Source organism: Phocoena sinus, chromosome 9, assembly GCF_008692025.1.
Source record: "Phocoena sinus isolate mPhoSin1 chromosome 9, mPhoSin1.pri, whole genome shotgun sequence".
Lineage (NCBI taxonomy): Eukaryota > Metazoa > Chordata > Mammalia > Artiodactyla > Phocoenidae > Phocoena > Phocoena sinus.
The window spans coordinates 81,558,503-81,574,756 of record NC_045771.1 but is presented as its reverse complement, the minus strand read 5'-3'; the positions used below and the strand labels follow the sequence as shown (position 1 = coordinate 81,574,756).

General features: G+C 35.9%; 1 protein-coding gene across 3 annotated transcripts in view; it reads right to left on the bottom strand.

Annotated features, from left to right (window-relative positions):
- Window positions 1-16,254, bottom strand: part of CACNA2D1 (calcium voltage-gated channel auxiliary subunit alpha2delta 1) — a 502,332-nt gene that overhangs the window by 389,817 nt on the left and 96,261 nt on the right. For all 3 annotated transcript variants that reach the window (XR_004351432.1, XM_032643128.1, XM_032643129.1), the window contains one exon: window positions 11,852-11,968. Coding sequence is in view for 1 of the 3 variants with exons in the window: in XM_032643128.1 (XP_032499019.1) it covers window positions 11,852-11,968 (117 nt within the window). In the remaining 2 variants the exon portion in view is untranslated. The remainder of the gene's footprint in view (window positions 1-11,851; window positions 11,969-16,254) is intronic.

The following is a 16,254-nucleotide window of genomic DNA, read 5'->3' as shown; positions in this document are numbered from 1 at the left end:
AATAAACAATATATTCATATATACAAAGCCATTAGAAAGAATTATATATTCATATCCAGTGACATAAAAATCTCCTTGAAATTATTGATAACACACACACACACACACACACACACACACAAGTCCTAAAGGGTAGTCACCACACTATAAAAGGTAGTTTTTTTCTGGATGGTGAACTTTTAGGGAATTTTTTGTTTTCATTTTATAATACATTTTATATTGTTTAAATTATTTACAACAAGTATACACTTGTATATCTAGCAACATAAGTATAAAATATATCAGAATCATCTGACATACAACCCACAGAGAATAAAGCAGTTCTCACTGTAGTTGGATCACATGCCAATAAAAATGGCTGACTTGCAGTTATACTGTGCTTTATCAGAGCACTCCTTTATAAAAGTACCACCTTTGATTCCAGCCTCTATGTCTTAAGAAAGTTGAAGAATAAATATTTCATAATTTCCAGAATATAGAAATAAAAAAGGAACAGAAAATATTTCTATGTAGGAAAGTTAAAGAAATTAGCGTCCATTAGGTTACGGAGCTACAGCATACTGTCAGAAAGCATAGGCTTTAGGAGAGTCAGGGATACCTGGGTTGAAAATCTCTTCTACCTGATACTCTGAGACGGCTCAACCTTATTGGGTAACACCTCTGATTTTCAGAAACAACCTACAACACACCTGGCTCATAAAACTGTCCTGAAGATTAAATGTGAGAATGTGTGTAAAGCATTTAACACAATGTCTGGCAATAATGATTGCTTAGCAACTGAGAGTCATCATTATGTATCTGCCAAGAACACTCAGCTATGATGAGTTGATGATGGCTCCTACCACCCCCAACTTCACCCCCTCCAAAACACACATATGCAATGAGATATTCTTGTAAGGATAACGCCAATTAAATTTCAACATATATAGGGAACAGAAAATAAAATAAGTTTAACTAGACAAGGACATGGATGTTAGAAATAATTTCTTGAATACTAAGCTAAGCAACAATAATGGGGTATTACAATTGTGGAAGCTTCATCACCAAAATATTTGAGAAAAGAACAGCTAACTCCTTAACCTGGTGGTTTAGACATTCACCTGCCTGAGAAAAGAGGATCAGAAAAATGAATTCCCAAATTCCTTCAAGATTCATGATTCTGTAATACTTCAATTAAATTAACAGGGTATTCCATCATTCTCCTGGTAAACTGTGTCAGGGGATTTTAAGCAAAGCACAGACAGCTCATCTTTGCAAATGCAGTTCTTGATTTTATAAGGTCTAAAAAGAATAGACCCAAAAGAACTCCTGTATATACCAAAAAAAAAAAAAAAAAGGCTGGATGGCACTGGGTCTCTCACAAAGGACTTCTGCCTGCACGTCCTCCATTAAAGTTAGAAAATGAATTCAGAGGAAGGTTGAGAGTTTATATATTTCTGAGGACAATAAGGAGTTAGTGAGGAAAGGGTAAAACTAAACATCAAAAGGTTAAAAGAAATAAAGTTAATAACATTTAAGAATCAGACCACCATTTGAAGTTGAACTCTCTCAACAGCTAAAACAGTGTTTACCTTTATCTAACACTACTTGATTAGACTGTCTCCAAATATACAGCATGTTATGAAGGGTTTATCTAAGGCATGTTATGAAGGGTTTATCTAAAGACTCCGTTATGTGAATCAAAGATGGTGGTCTTGGATTAACACTGTTTCTCTATATTTATTTTTATGTAAACATCATTCACTACACATTTAGATCAGAGCATGTCTATTGCTCTGCTGGGCCAAGTCTGCAATTTTATAAAACAGAAGTGAAATGAAATATGAACTTTTTTTTTTTTTGCCTCATTTTGGGATTAACAGTCATCACAGGTTTCGTAGATTCCCAAGTCCCCAGGTAGAGTTCAACGATTATCACTGTACAAACAGCACTGTACACGTGGTTAAGAATCCCAAGTCCAGTTCCAGTTCTGCCACTAATCACCTGGGTGTGACCGCTGGCCAGCTTCATGGGTGTGGGGCCCCTGCAGTCACATAGGACCCTTCACCCAGAGGGACGTCACAACTGGTCTAAAGCTCTGCTGCTGCCATCTTGAAATTCTTAATAACTTTTTAAGAAGTGCCCCACACTTTCATTTGGTGCAAGGCACCACAGACTATGTAGTCATTACTGCCTATGTGAGCTTTGCAATTCACTTCATCTAACTCTCATTCTCCTCCATGCAATCAACAACCCAACTCTCCCATTCCCGCAATTTTTGCAAATGTTGTGCTATCGGAGCATACACTGTCTTTCTCAAACTGTCAACACAGTAATGCTGTTGTGGATACTTTCAATATTACTTTCAGATCCTAAAGAATTAAGCCAACTCAAGTCTATGAGAATCTGATTTCCAAAAGAGATTTCTTTTAGTAGAGATTATCAATGCTGCCCAGAACCTTTCCCTGTCTCAACACCTTCCATTAGAAAATGAGGTGCACTTTACCATTAATTGTATTCTCTATCTTCAAGGTATATTTGGCAGCTCCTTTTTTTTACAAAAGTGTCTTTGTTCAGTCATTTAGTGCAAACACTACTTCATGGAATGGGGGAGAGAGAAAGTGCTGTGTAACACAGAGGGATTTACAACAGGAGGTGTTGTTTAAAAACACTTCACTGCTAACCTTTAAATAACATATTAATCAGAACAGATGTTACAAAAATTAAAGTGCTGAGTGTGGTAGCCCAGTAGCAGCACTGTTACAGGTATATGGATCTGTTTCCTTCTTAGGGTAGTTTAAGAGGTCCTAAACACAGCACTTAGTGTTTTCCCCATCCCTTCTCTTTGGCCCCAAATTTTATAATTACTTTAGATTTAAAGCCCATAAAGATGCTACTAAAGTGTGTAACTTGAGAGAGGAAATGTGCTGGTGTATCTGGAGATTTCCACTTAACACATGAGCAAATGGTATCAAAAAATATAGGCATCTCCCATTTAAACCTGTCATCTACTTCAGAAAAATCATATGTTCTGAGTGAAAACTATGATATCGTTTATTATGGTATTTATTTTGTTAAATGGAAAAAATACATCATGTTTGTATCCATCCACACCCCCACATACATATATGGGTTTGAATTCTTTACTATGGAAATTTCTTGAGCTTTCAGTTTTTCATCTGTAAAATGAGAACACATACCTATTCTGCAGAATAAACAATGTGTTAGAAATATATAAAAAGAACCTAGCAAACTGCTTGGACATTCAGTAAATGCTAACTATTCCTTTGTTCCTTACTATTAACAATCCAAAGACTTTCATTCTTCTCCATCTAAATAACCCACTCCTTCATTCATACCTCAACCTTGTTATCACCTAGGACTCCTGATTTAATTTCTATCATTTATCATAATTTCTTGCTTCTCCATTGTTCCATATAAATGTATACTATATACACATAAAAATGTCTGCTCCTGAACTCGTAATTCCTGACCATTATCAGACGCTACTTATCATGGTTCATGATTTCAAATATTTCAACCACTGCTGACTAATTCTTAAGTATCCCTGATGTTTATAAAATTTACTCTGATAAGTATTAATCCAAGATGGATTCAACAGTCCTTTCATTCTACTACTGTTCACACCATGCCAGGCCTTGATAGAAAAAGCTGATTTGAATATGCATGCAATCATTATATTGAAGGAATGGGACTCTATATAAAAAAGCCAAAGAGGGACTTCCCTAATGGTCCTGTGGTTAAGACTTCGCCTTCCAATGCAGGGGGTGTCAGTTCAATCCCTGGCCGGGGAGCTAAGATCCCACATACCTCATGGCCACAAAACCGAAACATTAAACAGAAGCAATATTGTAACAAATTCAATGAAGACTTTAAAAATGGTCCACATCAAAAAAAATCTTTAAAAATGAAAAAAAGTAAGCAACATTTTCCTTTCTCTCCTCCGCTTCTTCAGAATGAATTTTCTCTAGACTTCCTTCCCTAAAACTCCCATTAAACCTTGAAAAGATATTGACACAGACACCAGCTGGCTGGATCCACATTTTAATTAAGAGTACTACAATTCAGTACAAAGAGGTGATGGCCCAGCTACGAACTCCATCTCTTATCCCCCCCTTGCAGCCAAGGGTTACCCAGTGAGATAAACATAGAAATAACAGAATGGGATTTCTGGAAATCTCCTGAGCTACCTACAGCCAGATTTCTTGTTTTCAGAGAAAATAAACCGGCAATCTGTTTTAATCACTCTTTACTTGGCTGGTATTAATCATATTTGAACACAACTTCAAGACTACAGGTCCCATAACTTTTCCATTCACCTTTGTATATACAATTTTTATACCTAAAAACAGTCTCAGTTAATCAAATATTGAATTTCTTCAACATGGATAAGTTTATATCCTCAGAGAGATTTTGGGCTAATGATACATACACACACACACACACACACACACACACACACACACACACCCCACACACACACGCACACACACAATTTTCAGATAGCTTGTTCAACCTCACTTCTAGAACAGGAGGGTATTTTATATCTTCTGTTTTTTCTCAATGTTAAGAAGGCTCTTGATTTATTTATCAGTCATTTCAGTTATCCAAAGTAGACTCTTTACTTTTTCTTACTTTGCTCTCCAAATCACTCCCATGGCCCCTACACTCTTTGCATAAATATCAACTTGTACTTTACCAAGAGAAAATTGGTCACCTAGTGTAACTCTCAAACTTTCTCTATCTGCAAACTCAATTGTCTCTATTCATATTTAATATCCCTTTTGTCTCAAGTGAAAGATACCATCATCTTTTCAAAGATAAACTGCATGACTCTGATCTTCTCTGTGTCTGTTTTTTTGAGAATCAAACTTCAACATTCAGATTTTTCTTATTTTCAAATTTCACAGATTCCTTCCCTTCGGTCTGTAAGCATACTTATATGTCCTTCATTCTCAAGAATAAACAAAAAAGAAAAAAGAAGTCTTTAGTAGTACTCCGTACTTCTCTTTCACTGTCGTACCAAACTTCATAAAAATGTAGACACATTTCTTTCCAGTTTCTCATTTCCTAATCACTCTTTAACACTGTAGTCTTTACTCAATCCAACACAGCTTCTACTGAATCTGTTCTCACAAAAGAAAAACAATGGCTACTAATACACAAATACAAGGCAGTTTTAATTCTTTGCGTCTCTGAAGAATTTCACATTTTTTTTCCTGGATCTCTTCATCACTTCTTTAGACCTAATTTTCAGATTTCTAGAGGTGAAGGCCAGGAGGCTACATTTTTAGCAAATTCTGTAGGCACTTTTGACACACATAAAAGATACAGAACTACTGGAAATAAGGGCTGAAGTAACACGAGAAAACAATTGGATTAAACAATAATCTAGTTTTAGGAAAACAAACCCTACTTTAATAGTTATTTAAAAACATTTGTCATCTCCTTTTCATTAACTAATCCTAAACTAAATATCAAGGTTGAATTAAGAGATGGAGTATATTACAATATTTAAAGCTTCATAATAGATGGGAGCAGTTTTAATTAAAGTTACCAGGACAACCAGAGGGAGACAGGATATACCATAATTGAAAAAGTATCACTAGAAAAAGCTGTTTATGATAACCTTGATCCTGTTTCCATTGAGCAAAATGTCTAGAGACCTCCATTTATTCAGCAGGTCCCCTTGGCTGGGCTGGTTGGTGAATAATGAGACCATTGGTTTCATTCACCTCCATCGTTCTGGAGGCACCACTGGAGGCTGCACTGTTTTATTGAAAAGCTTTCTCCTATAAACTGTTCATTAACTCTTTTTCAGCCTAGTTCAGGCTACAACAAATGTTAACAACAATGTTAAATAATTTTTTCTTCTTTGCTTCCAAACATTGATTTGAGATCATTTAAAAAAAATTCAACAATATCAGCAGGATGATCATCATACTGAGCCAGTTCCTAACACACAGAAGAAGCAAGTGTCAGAAAAACAGTCATTTACAGACCTAGCTTTGAAATAAAGAGCTGAAATTACCAGTGTTGGCTTAGAGGGAAAAAAAGAAAAATAGATTTGGAAACAGAAGTCCTAAAATTGAATTCCACCACTACCTCAGGTTATCTATAGTCTTCAGCAAGAACCTGGGTCCCCTCTGAATTTTCCTAAGTGACAAAACAAGGGTAAATACACTTTTTTCATGTGCCTACGTCATAGATTTCTGGAAGAGCCTAATGTATATGAATCATCAGAATCATAACGTTTCTGTACAGTCACAAAAACAAAACAAAGCCAAATAAACAACTATTTGAGTGCAAACTCTGTTCTGCTAGCAAAGGCATGGTTTTAGTGCAAAGGCAAGTGATTTTTTTTTTTTAATCAATTTCTCTTTCAGCTCTTCCTAAGGCTGGTTTGATGGAGCAGATCAAAGACCATGGCACAAAATGAATGTGAATAAAAAGTCGAAATAAATGCTGAAATTGAAAAAGAAAATATTGGTCAAAGTAGTCTAAACATATAACTAACACAAGGTAAGCATAAAGCAATGAAATAAGTGGTATTTTAGTTTTTAATCAACAGGCTATAAAAGACAGAATTAAAATTTTAATGTCCAAATACATAAAAACTGTGTACATGCATGCACGAAAAAACTATTGCAGATACTGAAGAGTAATCATTCTACTAAAGAAAAAAATCTCTAGTTCATCTTCTTTTTAAAAAAGCTGAATTATTAAACATAAACTGTTAGGTAATTTATTTAGTACATATGTAAGAAAAAACAGTTCTATTTACTTCTCTTTCATAGATTTTATATCTATAATATATTTTCAAAGGTAACTTAGTTTGAGAACCTTGATGCTAAAGAACAGTAACAGTTTTAAGTCTTCACATTCAAATAAAAATGAAATTTTTTTCATTACTGTATATTTTATTTCATTGAATCATTTTTTGAAAGTGCTTCATTGATATAGGATTCACTGACAAATTCATAGCCTTCCAGAATATTCTATGAACTGCCACATCCAATTCTTAATCAGTCTGAATGAACAGTAGTTTACAGCATACTACTTAGCCTTTGTTTCTTCTGAGTTATGATTATATACTTCTTTAGACCTAAGGATATATTTGTGTAATAGGTAAGAATGAGAACTTACAGTTGGACATACCTGAATTTGAATCCTCTTACATTCTTACTACTCAAAATATAGTCTTTGTATCAGGACCATCCCCTGGGAGCTTATTAGAAATGCAGTATCTCTGACCAGATCTACTGAATAGAAATCTGCATTTTAACAAGAACCAGGGGTGAACCAAATGCACATTAAAGTTTGAGAAACACTGGCCTACCTTGCTTGTTAAATACATTTCCTTGGGCAAGTTAAAGGAATCCTCAAAGACCCAGCTTCCTTATTGAAAAATGAGACTAATAATGGTGTCTAGAGCACAGCATTATTGTGAGAAATAATCAGATAATGCTACTTGGTAAACACTCAGTAAGATCTAACTGGCATTAAATTTTATCATCTACCTCAAATTTGTATATTCAAGATATTTTCCAATATATTTATTTATGTAATTACATTGGTACCCCACCCAGATAAATTAAAGCTCCTTTAATCCAGAAGTCTGTCTGAGTATAAGCCTCCAACAAAGTAGAAGTAAATTAATAATGCCATCTTGCATTCATTTACAATACAATGCAGCACCTGTTTTTCAATTAGACTCAAAATATTCCTCTTCCAAATAATGTATTTTATTTTCATAGAATCAAAAAAGTTAAATAAAGAATCTAGTTTGAAAACAAACATGAATCCTTCTCCCTCACATAAAATCTAACTAATTCTACATTTAATTAGTCATTGTGTATTCTGCCACCATGTGCTTAAGATAGTCACTGATCGCACAGGACTCAAATAATGCACCAGATGTCTAGACCTTCAATTCCAAATGATAAAAAGGAAAGTCTCATTAGGCTCTCATTTTAATCCAATTAAGGCAAGATACATCCTACTTCATTCTATGACCTTTTTCAAAGGACTGTGATGTCCAGATTACCTGCTTCCTACATCTGGAGAAAAAATGTAAGCTGATAAAAATCAATATAAATGGAATCATTTTCAGTTGTCATTAGTGAATATTAATCACTTAAGTAGAAAGCACCTAATTTCTATTAGATAAACTTTTAATGAAAACATATTTACATCCATAAATGATGCTTTAAAAGGGTATTCACAGGGACTTCCCTGGTGGTCCAGTGGCTACGACTCCATGCTCCCAATGCAGGGGGCCTGGGTTCGATCCCTGGTCAGGGAACTAGATCCCACATGCATGCCGCAACTAAAGAGGCCACATGCCGCAGCGAAGATCCCGCATGCCACAACCAAGACCTGGCGCAGCCTAACTAACTAAATAAATAAATATTTAAAAAAAAAAAAAAAAAAAAAAAAGGTATTCACATATCCATAACTGAAGATAATAATGCTTTGAATCTTCTAGTCATGAAAGTTTACCTTACCATTTATACATTTCTTAAAAATTGCTTCATAGAAGACCTTAATAGACTTTTCTCCAAAGAAGACATACAGATGGCCAGCAGGCACATGAAAAAATGCTCAGTATCACTAATTATTAGAGAAATGCAAATCAAAACTACAATGAGGTACCATCTCACACCAATCAAAATGACCACCATTAAAAAGTCTCCAAGTAACAAATGCTGGAGAGGGTGTAGAAAAAAGGGAACCCTCCTACACTGTTAGTGGGAGTATAAGTTGGTGTAGCCACTATGGAAAACAGTATGGAGGTTCATCAGAAAACTCAAAACAGAGTTACCATATGATCCAGCAATCCAACTCCTGGGCATATACCCAGACAAAACTATAATTCAAAAAGATACAGGCACCCCTATGTTCATAGCAGCACTATTCACAATAGCCAAGACATGGAAACAACCTAAAAGTCCACTGACAGATGAAGAAGACGTGGTACACATATACAATGGAATACTACTCAGCCATAAAAAGGAACAAAATAATGCCAAATGCAGCGACAAAGATGCAACTAAAGATTATCATACTGAGTGAAGTAAAGTCAGAAAGAGAAAGACAAATACCATATGATATCACTCACATGTGGAATCTAACATATGGCATAAATGAACCTATCTACAAAACAGAAACAGACTCACAGACATAGACAACAGACCTGTGGTTGCCAAGGGGCAGGAGGGAAGGGAGTTAGTAGAGGCAAACTATTACATTTAGAATGGATAAACAACAAGGTCCTACTGTAGAGCACAGGGAACTATACCCAGTTGGCTGGGATAAACCGTAATGGAAAAGAATACTCAAAAAAGGGTATATATGTGTATAACTGAGCCACTCTGCTGTACAGCAGAAATTAGCACAACACTGTAAATCAACTATACATCAATTAAAAAGAAATTAAGTGTTTCAACTTCTGGCAATACGGCATAGCAAATATTCCAAAGGCCCCTCCTATTTCAACAAGATCCTGGATACTTTAAGAAACATAAAAATGTATAAGGGCCAAAAACACACAAGGACAATTTCTGAGTGCCAAGATATATATATAATACATTAATCTAAAAATCTGAGCTGTAAGTGATAAGTAAACAGGGAATTCAGAGTTATCCTGGAACAAACACCTGTAACAGTGCTGAGATCTGTAGAAAAAGAGGAGCTCAACTTCAGCTCCAGCATTACCTCTAACAAAAGATGCATAAGAACTTTATGAAGAAATTTTTAAACTTTACTAAATGGTATTAAAGTAGCTAAGTGGAAAGAATATCATGTTTATCAAGAGAAAGACAAAATATCATAATGATATCAATTCTTCCAAATTTGGTCTGAGTCAACGCAATACCATTCAAAATCCCAGTAAAGATTTTTTTGCATAATAGCATGCTGAATCTAAAATTTAGGTACAAGTATGAAGGTTCAAGAATACTCAAGATCCTTTTGAAGAGGAACATGGTGAGAAGGTGTGTCTACCAGCTTGATAAATGGGCTTCACTGGGGGAAGGTAAACTATTTAATAAATGGACCCAAGAAGACTGATTAGAAAAAAATTTAATTTGTATTGCAACTTAAAACTATATATTAAGGCTTCCCTGGTAGCTCAGTGGTTAAGAATCTGCCTGCCAATGCAGGGGACATGGGTTCGAGGCCTGGTCCAGGAAGATCTCACATGCCCTGGAGCAACTAAACCCATGCACCACAACTACTGAGCCTGTGCTCTAGAGCCTGTGAGCCACAACTACTGAGCCCGTGTGCCACAACTACTGAAGCCCACGCACCCTAGAGCCCATGCTCCGCAACGAGAGAAGCCACCACAATGAGAAGCCCACGCACTACAACAGAGTAGCCCCCACTTGCCATAACTAAAGAAAGCCGCGCATAGCAAGGAAGAACCAAAGCCGCCAAAAATAAATAAATGAATTTATAAAATTATTTTTAAAAACTATGTACTAATATTAGCTACAGGTGGGTTAAATAAATCTGAAAGAAATGGAACCTTTTAGAATACTTAAAAAATATTTATAACCTCAGGGTAGGGAAGCCTTTCTTAAACAAAACACACCCCAAAATACTAATAATTTTTTTAAAGTTGACTTTGCATCAAAATTGAGAACTTACTTTATCAAAATATACCATAAAGACAATGAAAAGACAAGTCACAAACTTGAAAAAGATATTTGCATCACATGTAACTTAAATAAATTACCATCAAGAACAGATAACTTACAAATCAATTTAAACAATTAAAATGTGCAAAGGTATGAAGAGATATGTCACTGATAAGGAAACAAGAATGGTCAGTGAATATAAAACAAGATGTCCACCTCATTAGTAATAAGCAGAGGTACCATTTGGTACCCATTTGGTTACCTATAATTAAGAAGTCTGATATTGCCACTTATCGGCCAGAATATGGACCAATGCGGACTCAAATACTGCTAGTGGAGGTCTAAATTGATGCAACTATTTGGGACAATCATTGTCATACTTGTATAAAGGTGATTTTGTGAATACCCTACAGTCAGGCAATTCTACTGTCACGTACTGACCCTACAGATATTCTTGCACATGTGTACCAGGAGACTTGTTCCAAGAAAAGGTAGCCACCCTGTTCATGGTAGCACCTATTTGGAAACAATCCAAATAATAATGTACCAGCAGAGAATAAATGAATAAATTAAGATATATCCTCAGAAGATAGTATTTTACCATGAATAAAAATGAATTAAAGCTAAGCACAAACATCTAGATAAATCATGCAAACATAATGTTGACAGAAGAATGCAAGTGGCTGAAGACTACATAATAGCATAATGTGATTTTAATAAAGCTGATAAACAAGCAAGCTAACACATGTTTAGCAAAACATTTATGTGAGGTACAGCTACTTTTAGAGAGCAAAGAAATGAGTAATGAAATGTCTAGCGTATTGGCTACCCCTGGCAGGGAGGCAGGGTGATGAGATAGGAAAGTACTACAAAGGCAGTTTTAAGGATGCTGGCAATATTCATGGGTTTTACATTGTATGATCTATTTAAACATGATTATTATGCATCATAACTTACATATGTATAAAAAGATGTATGTACCAATTAAATTACGGTTTCTCTGTATTTAAATCACCTAATATAAAAAAATAAACTGATATAAGCTAATTCATTATTTGGTGTTCACAGTTCATCTTTTATGAACATAACACTGAACACAGTTTCTCAGGAAAAGAAAGCATACTAAAGAAAACCTCCAAATAAAACATGAAAGATAAATAATAAATGAGTAATGGAAAATAATAAAATGAGCAGATACAATTTAAACTCACCACCAGGGCTTTGGATCTGTTGCTCAGAAGTTTCTCAATATCCCTGGCTGCAATTTCCACCAGCTGGCGTGCGTTATTTGGTTCCACGGTATACAAATCTTGGTATTTCTCATAAATCTATATGAAGGGAAAATAAAATTAATAAGAACAATAATTGCTTATTTGGCTCCTAAATGCTCATTAGAATATATTTAAAACCATAAACAACTGATTTGAAAGGCAACCCCTTTCCTTTCTTCATCTTGATCCTTTCTGAGTTTAGGTGTGTCCGAAATATATATATAAATATCAATTTGCTGTAAGACCACAACCTCACCAAAATAGTGTGTCATGTTAACAGGCTGTAAAACATCTTGTACCACAGTGGTTTGTGTATGCAATTTTGTGACCTGAAGTTGTACCCCCAACCTCAAAACCTGGTATTAACTGCCTTCAGCATTTTAAAGAAAGAGGGAGGCCATTCTAGAAAACAGAAGAATTTAAGCACAGGAGGTCAAACCTGGAGGATGTGTGCAACGAACAAAGGTCGGGGGAAGGGGAATGCGATACTGTGATGAGGGAGGCTTGCACTTTTTCCCTCGCTGCAATCACTGAGGCTAAAAACTATGCTGCTAAGCTTTATGACCAGAAAGAGAGACACGGAGAATGAAACCCTTCCCCTGCTCAGGTTCATCCTGGTGACCCAGGGAGCTTCATTTCACAGAGAAGAGGAAGGTCACTGAGCTCTACATTAAAGTTTGGCTAAAGCTGTAATAGTATAAACATTTTTATTATGAAATTGAAATTTTTTTTAACTCACCAAATAAAACTATACTGAAAGTAAGCTAGACAGCAATAGGAAAATAACTACGTTTCTGGCTCACGTCAGTGTTTATGGAAGCAATTCCCCAGAGTGGCAATAAGATGTACCTGGTTTACCGAGCTTGTACTCTCCTGGCAAGAGAGGAAGAATCAAAGAAAGGAGGGAGAAAAAAAAAAAAAAAAGTGACTGTGTTTGTGACTGGAGGGCTGAGCTGAGAAGGAAATCCCTTATGCATCCAACAGATGGGCTGCACATGCATGACTAAACCATCTTTGAAAGCCAGGGACTGGCAGGTTTCTACCGTCTTATGAGAAGTGAAACCAGGCATAAGTAGGAACCAGTTCAACCCTGCTTTTTACTGGCATAACGCCAGCATTCTGTGTTACTACCAACAGGTTCTACAGCCTGTTCCCAGCTGAGCACGGATGCTGCTGGTGAACACTGGCTTTAGAAGTTCACAAAGGGCTTCCCTGGTGGCGCAGTGGTCGAGAGTCCGCCTGTCGATGCAGAGGACACGGGTTCGTGCCCCGGTCCGGGAAGATCCCACATGCCGCGGAAGGTCTGGGCCCGTGAGCCATGGCCGCTGAGCCTGCGCGTCCGGAGCCTGTGCTCCGCAACGTGAGAGGCCACAACAGTGAGAGGCCCGCGTACCGCAAAAAAAATAAATAAATAAAAAGTTCACAAATACATATGCTAATATTTATTTTTTTAAGTATTTTGGTTTTACATGAAGTTATACATTTTTATTTAAGTGATTAAAACATACCAATATTTTAATTAATAAATTAAAAACAATTAACTATAATTAAATTAATAAACTAATCAATAGTTTAAGATTTCAATCAAACTCTTACTGCTAAAATTATCCTTTTCAAACCGTGAGGCTTTTCTCACATTTGTTTGAATTTTGACCTTGCAGGTTTTCATTCCAATTATTCAAGGCACAATAACTTAGCCATATAAAATTCCTATATTTAGTTTCATTCAGGATTCCTGCATATTACTGGATTGCTTCTGCTTTCTTCTACTGATGAGTAGATTATTGAGTCCTATTTTTAAAGTCCCAGGTTATCCATGAAGAACTCCCTCCAACCCAAGGCTGCCTCTTTCATTTCAGCCTAAAATGCCATCCAGGAACATGTACTCCTGAATAGATTAATTGATTTTGGAGTACAAACAGATAAACCTCAACATCACTTTAACTGATCCAGGATATTTAGTTCTTTGCAGCAAAACGGATATAGCTAATTGGTGTGAAAGGCAGTTGTGCTTTGTACCATTAATATCTTGTCCATTTCTGTCTGAAGTCTAACCTCCTTCCTGTGGTATAGGAACTCAAATAGAATTGAGAGTTGGTAAAGATTAGTTCAGGACGCACAATCTCTATTTCGCATTATATACTACAGTTAATGGCATTTATTAGTCATTATCTATGTATGCCAGACACATTACAGGTGCTATAAAGAATGAATGAATTATAAATCAGAAGAAACTATTTTAGTTCAAGTATGTGTATTTTTCTCAGATACAGAATATTCTCAGAAATTCTGTTTATATTGTAATTTTTAAATGCGTAGAAAATAAAAACTAAGGTCTAGGTTGCAAATAAACTATAATAAATAAAGAAAAGGAAGCTTAAGTCTAGATCCCCAATGTAAATATCCTACCGTTTACTTTTTTATGTATAAAACCACATTTGAAATGTTTTCTTTGTAATAAAAATGAATTAGAACCATATAACTGCCCCCACCAAAAGAACTGGACCTTGCTTCTGGTTTCAAAGAATGCAGTATTTTTTTTGTTGCATGAGATACTGTGAAGGCTCTCAAAAAGTCTCCTGGTGTATGTTCAGTAAACAATTTTCAGAGTAGAAGGTTTCACGTGGATGTTTAAGATGATATATTTCCATAATTTACAGATATTTATAATTCTTTCCACCACTAAAATAAACCACATTTCTCCAATATTTAGCATGTTAACATGAATATTTTAAAGAGTCTAAAGCATCTTTTCTTTCCCTCTTCCTAGCTTCTTTTCCTTTTTAAAAAATTAATTACCTGCTTTACCATTTTACCCTATGTTTTTCCTGCAAGAAAAAGAGCATGGTGGAAATAATATGAGTTTCTGGCACCAGATAGAGCTCAACTCAAATCACATGTCAACTCCTCACACGCTATGTGACATTGGCTTCCATTTCTTCTACTAGAAAGAACGCAGCACATAAAGAGAATTCAAGACAGGATATTTTTCCTCCTGACTGTATATTAATATGCTTTAATTTTTTTGTATAGTTCAAACCTTCTCACTGCCACCCTTGACACTAGTTTTGACAAAAAGAATACCTGTTGCTTGTACATTCCTTCTTTCCTACAATCTTAATTAACTGGCTTTAATGTTCTTTCACTACTAAATTCACAGGCCAAGTTTTGCTGTGATGAAAACAGACTATGGTTTCCCTACCCTTTTCACTGAAAACTTCTTTCTAAGTCTCTTGGCTCTATATAAGTCCATGGTTTTTCAGAATAATACACTTAGAAATTACTTCATATGTAATATCTAAAAAGTGACATCACTCATTGATATAATCGCTTAGTAAACATACCTAAAGAAATGTTTCAGAAGTCATAATACTTAGTATTACACCATGGAATTACGCCATGAAATAATACCAATACACCAGAGGTGTTTACTAAAAGCTAGACAGGCTTCCAAGTTTTGGATGACCTAGACGATTATATTAGCAATCACATTCAGGCAGCTACTCTGAGGTGTTTCACACACATCATTTACTCACTTTAAGAAATCTAAAAAATATCTTTAATTAACCAATTGTATTAGTGAGAAAAGTAGGTTTCAGGCTTTGGAATATCAGAGTGGAGGGAGTTTAAATCCCATTTCACATCATTCAGGAGCAAACCACTGCCTAGAGCAGCAGGTCACATGATAATGTGTCATGTTTAGGTAAAGGGAGTCTGCAGTGCCACTGTAGGCCCAGGACCTTCCTTGGCTTCAGCAGAATGTAAAGAAATAGGAAAGCCCCTTCGGATGAACAAGAAAGGCAGCTGAGAATTAAGGATCAGTATGTCTGCTAGGAGACCGTCTCGGTGCAGGTTCAGGGGGATCCTAATGCAGAGACAGAGATGGACAGTGGGAAGCAGAGGTCCAGCTGAAAGACGATGGTGACAATCAATCATCCAGAGCTGAGGCGCCCTACACAGGCTGGAGAGACTGGCCGAGTTCTTAGCAGCAATTACATTAATAACCATATCGAGAGAACAGAAGAGAGCAAATACACCAGATATCTTGCCACATAAGTTTCCCCTTACACCCAGATGCCCAGGAGAAAAGTTAAGAAAATCAGAGAATACTGAAAGAGAGTTGGAACTTAGAATTTATTGAATACATAATTGACCACAAGAGGCTGTTTTAAACTGAAAGAGACTAACCTTGAAATGCTGAGACTAATTTTTTTCCCCTCCTGGGAGAGAGAATGGCAGCCCATGGTAAGTTAAGTGCCCTAAAGAGAAACAAAGTCAAATTTCTGCATATTAAACTTTAAATATGAAAATTTTGACAGCCCCTTCCCTCAGTGCTTTTACAT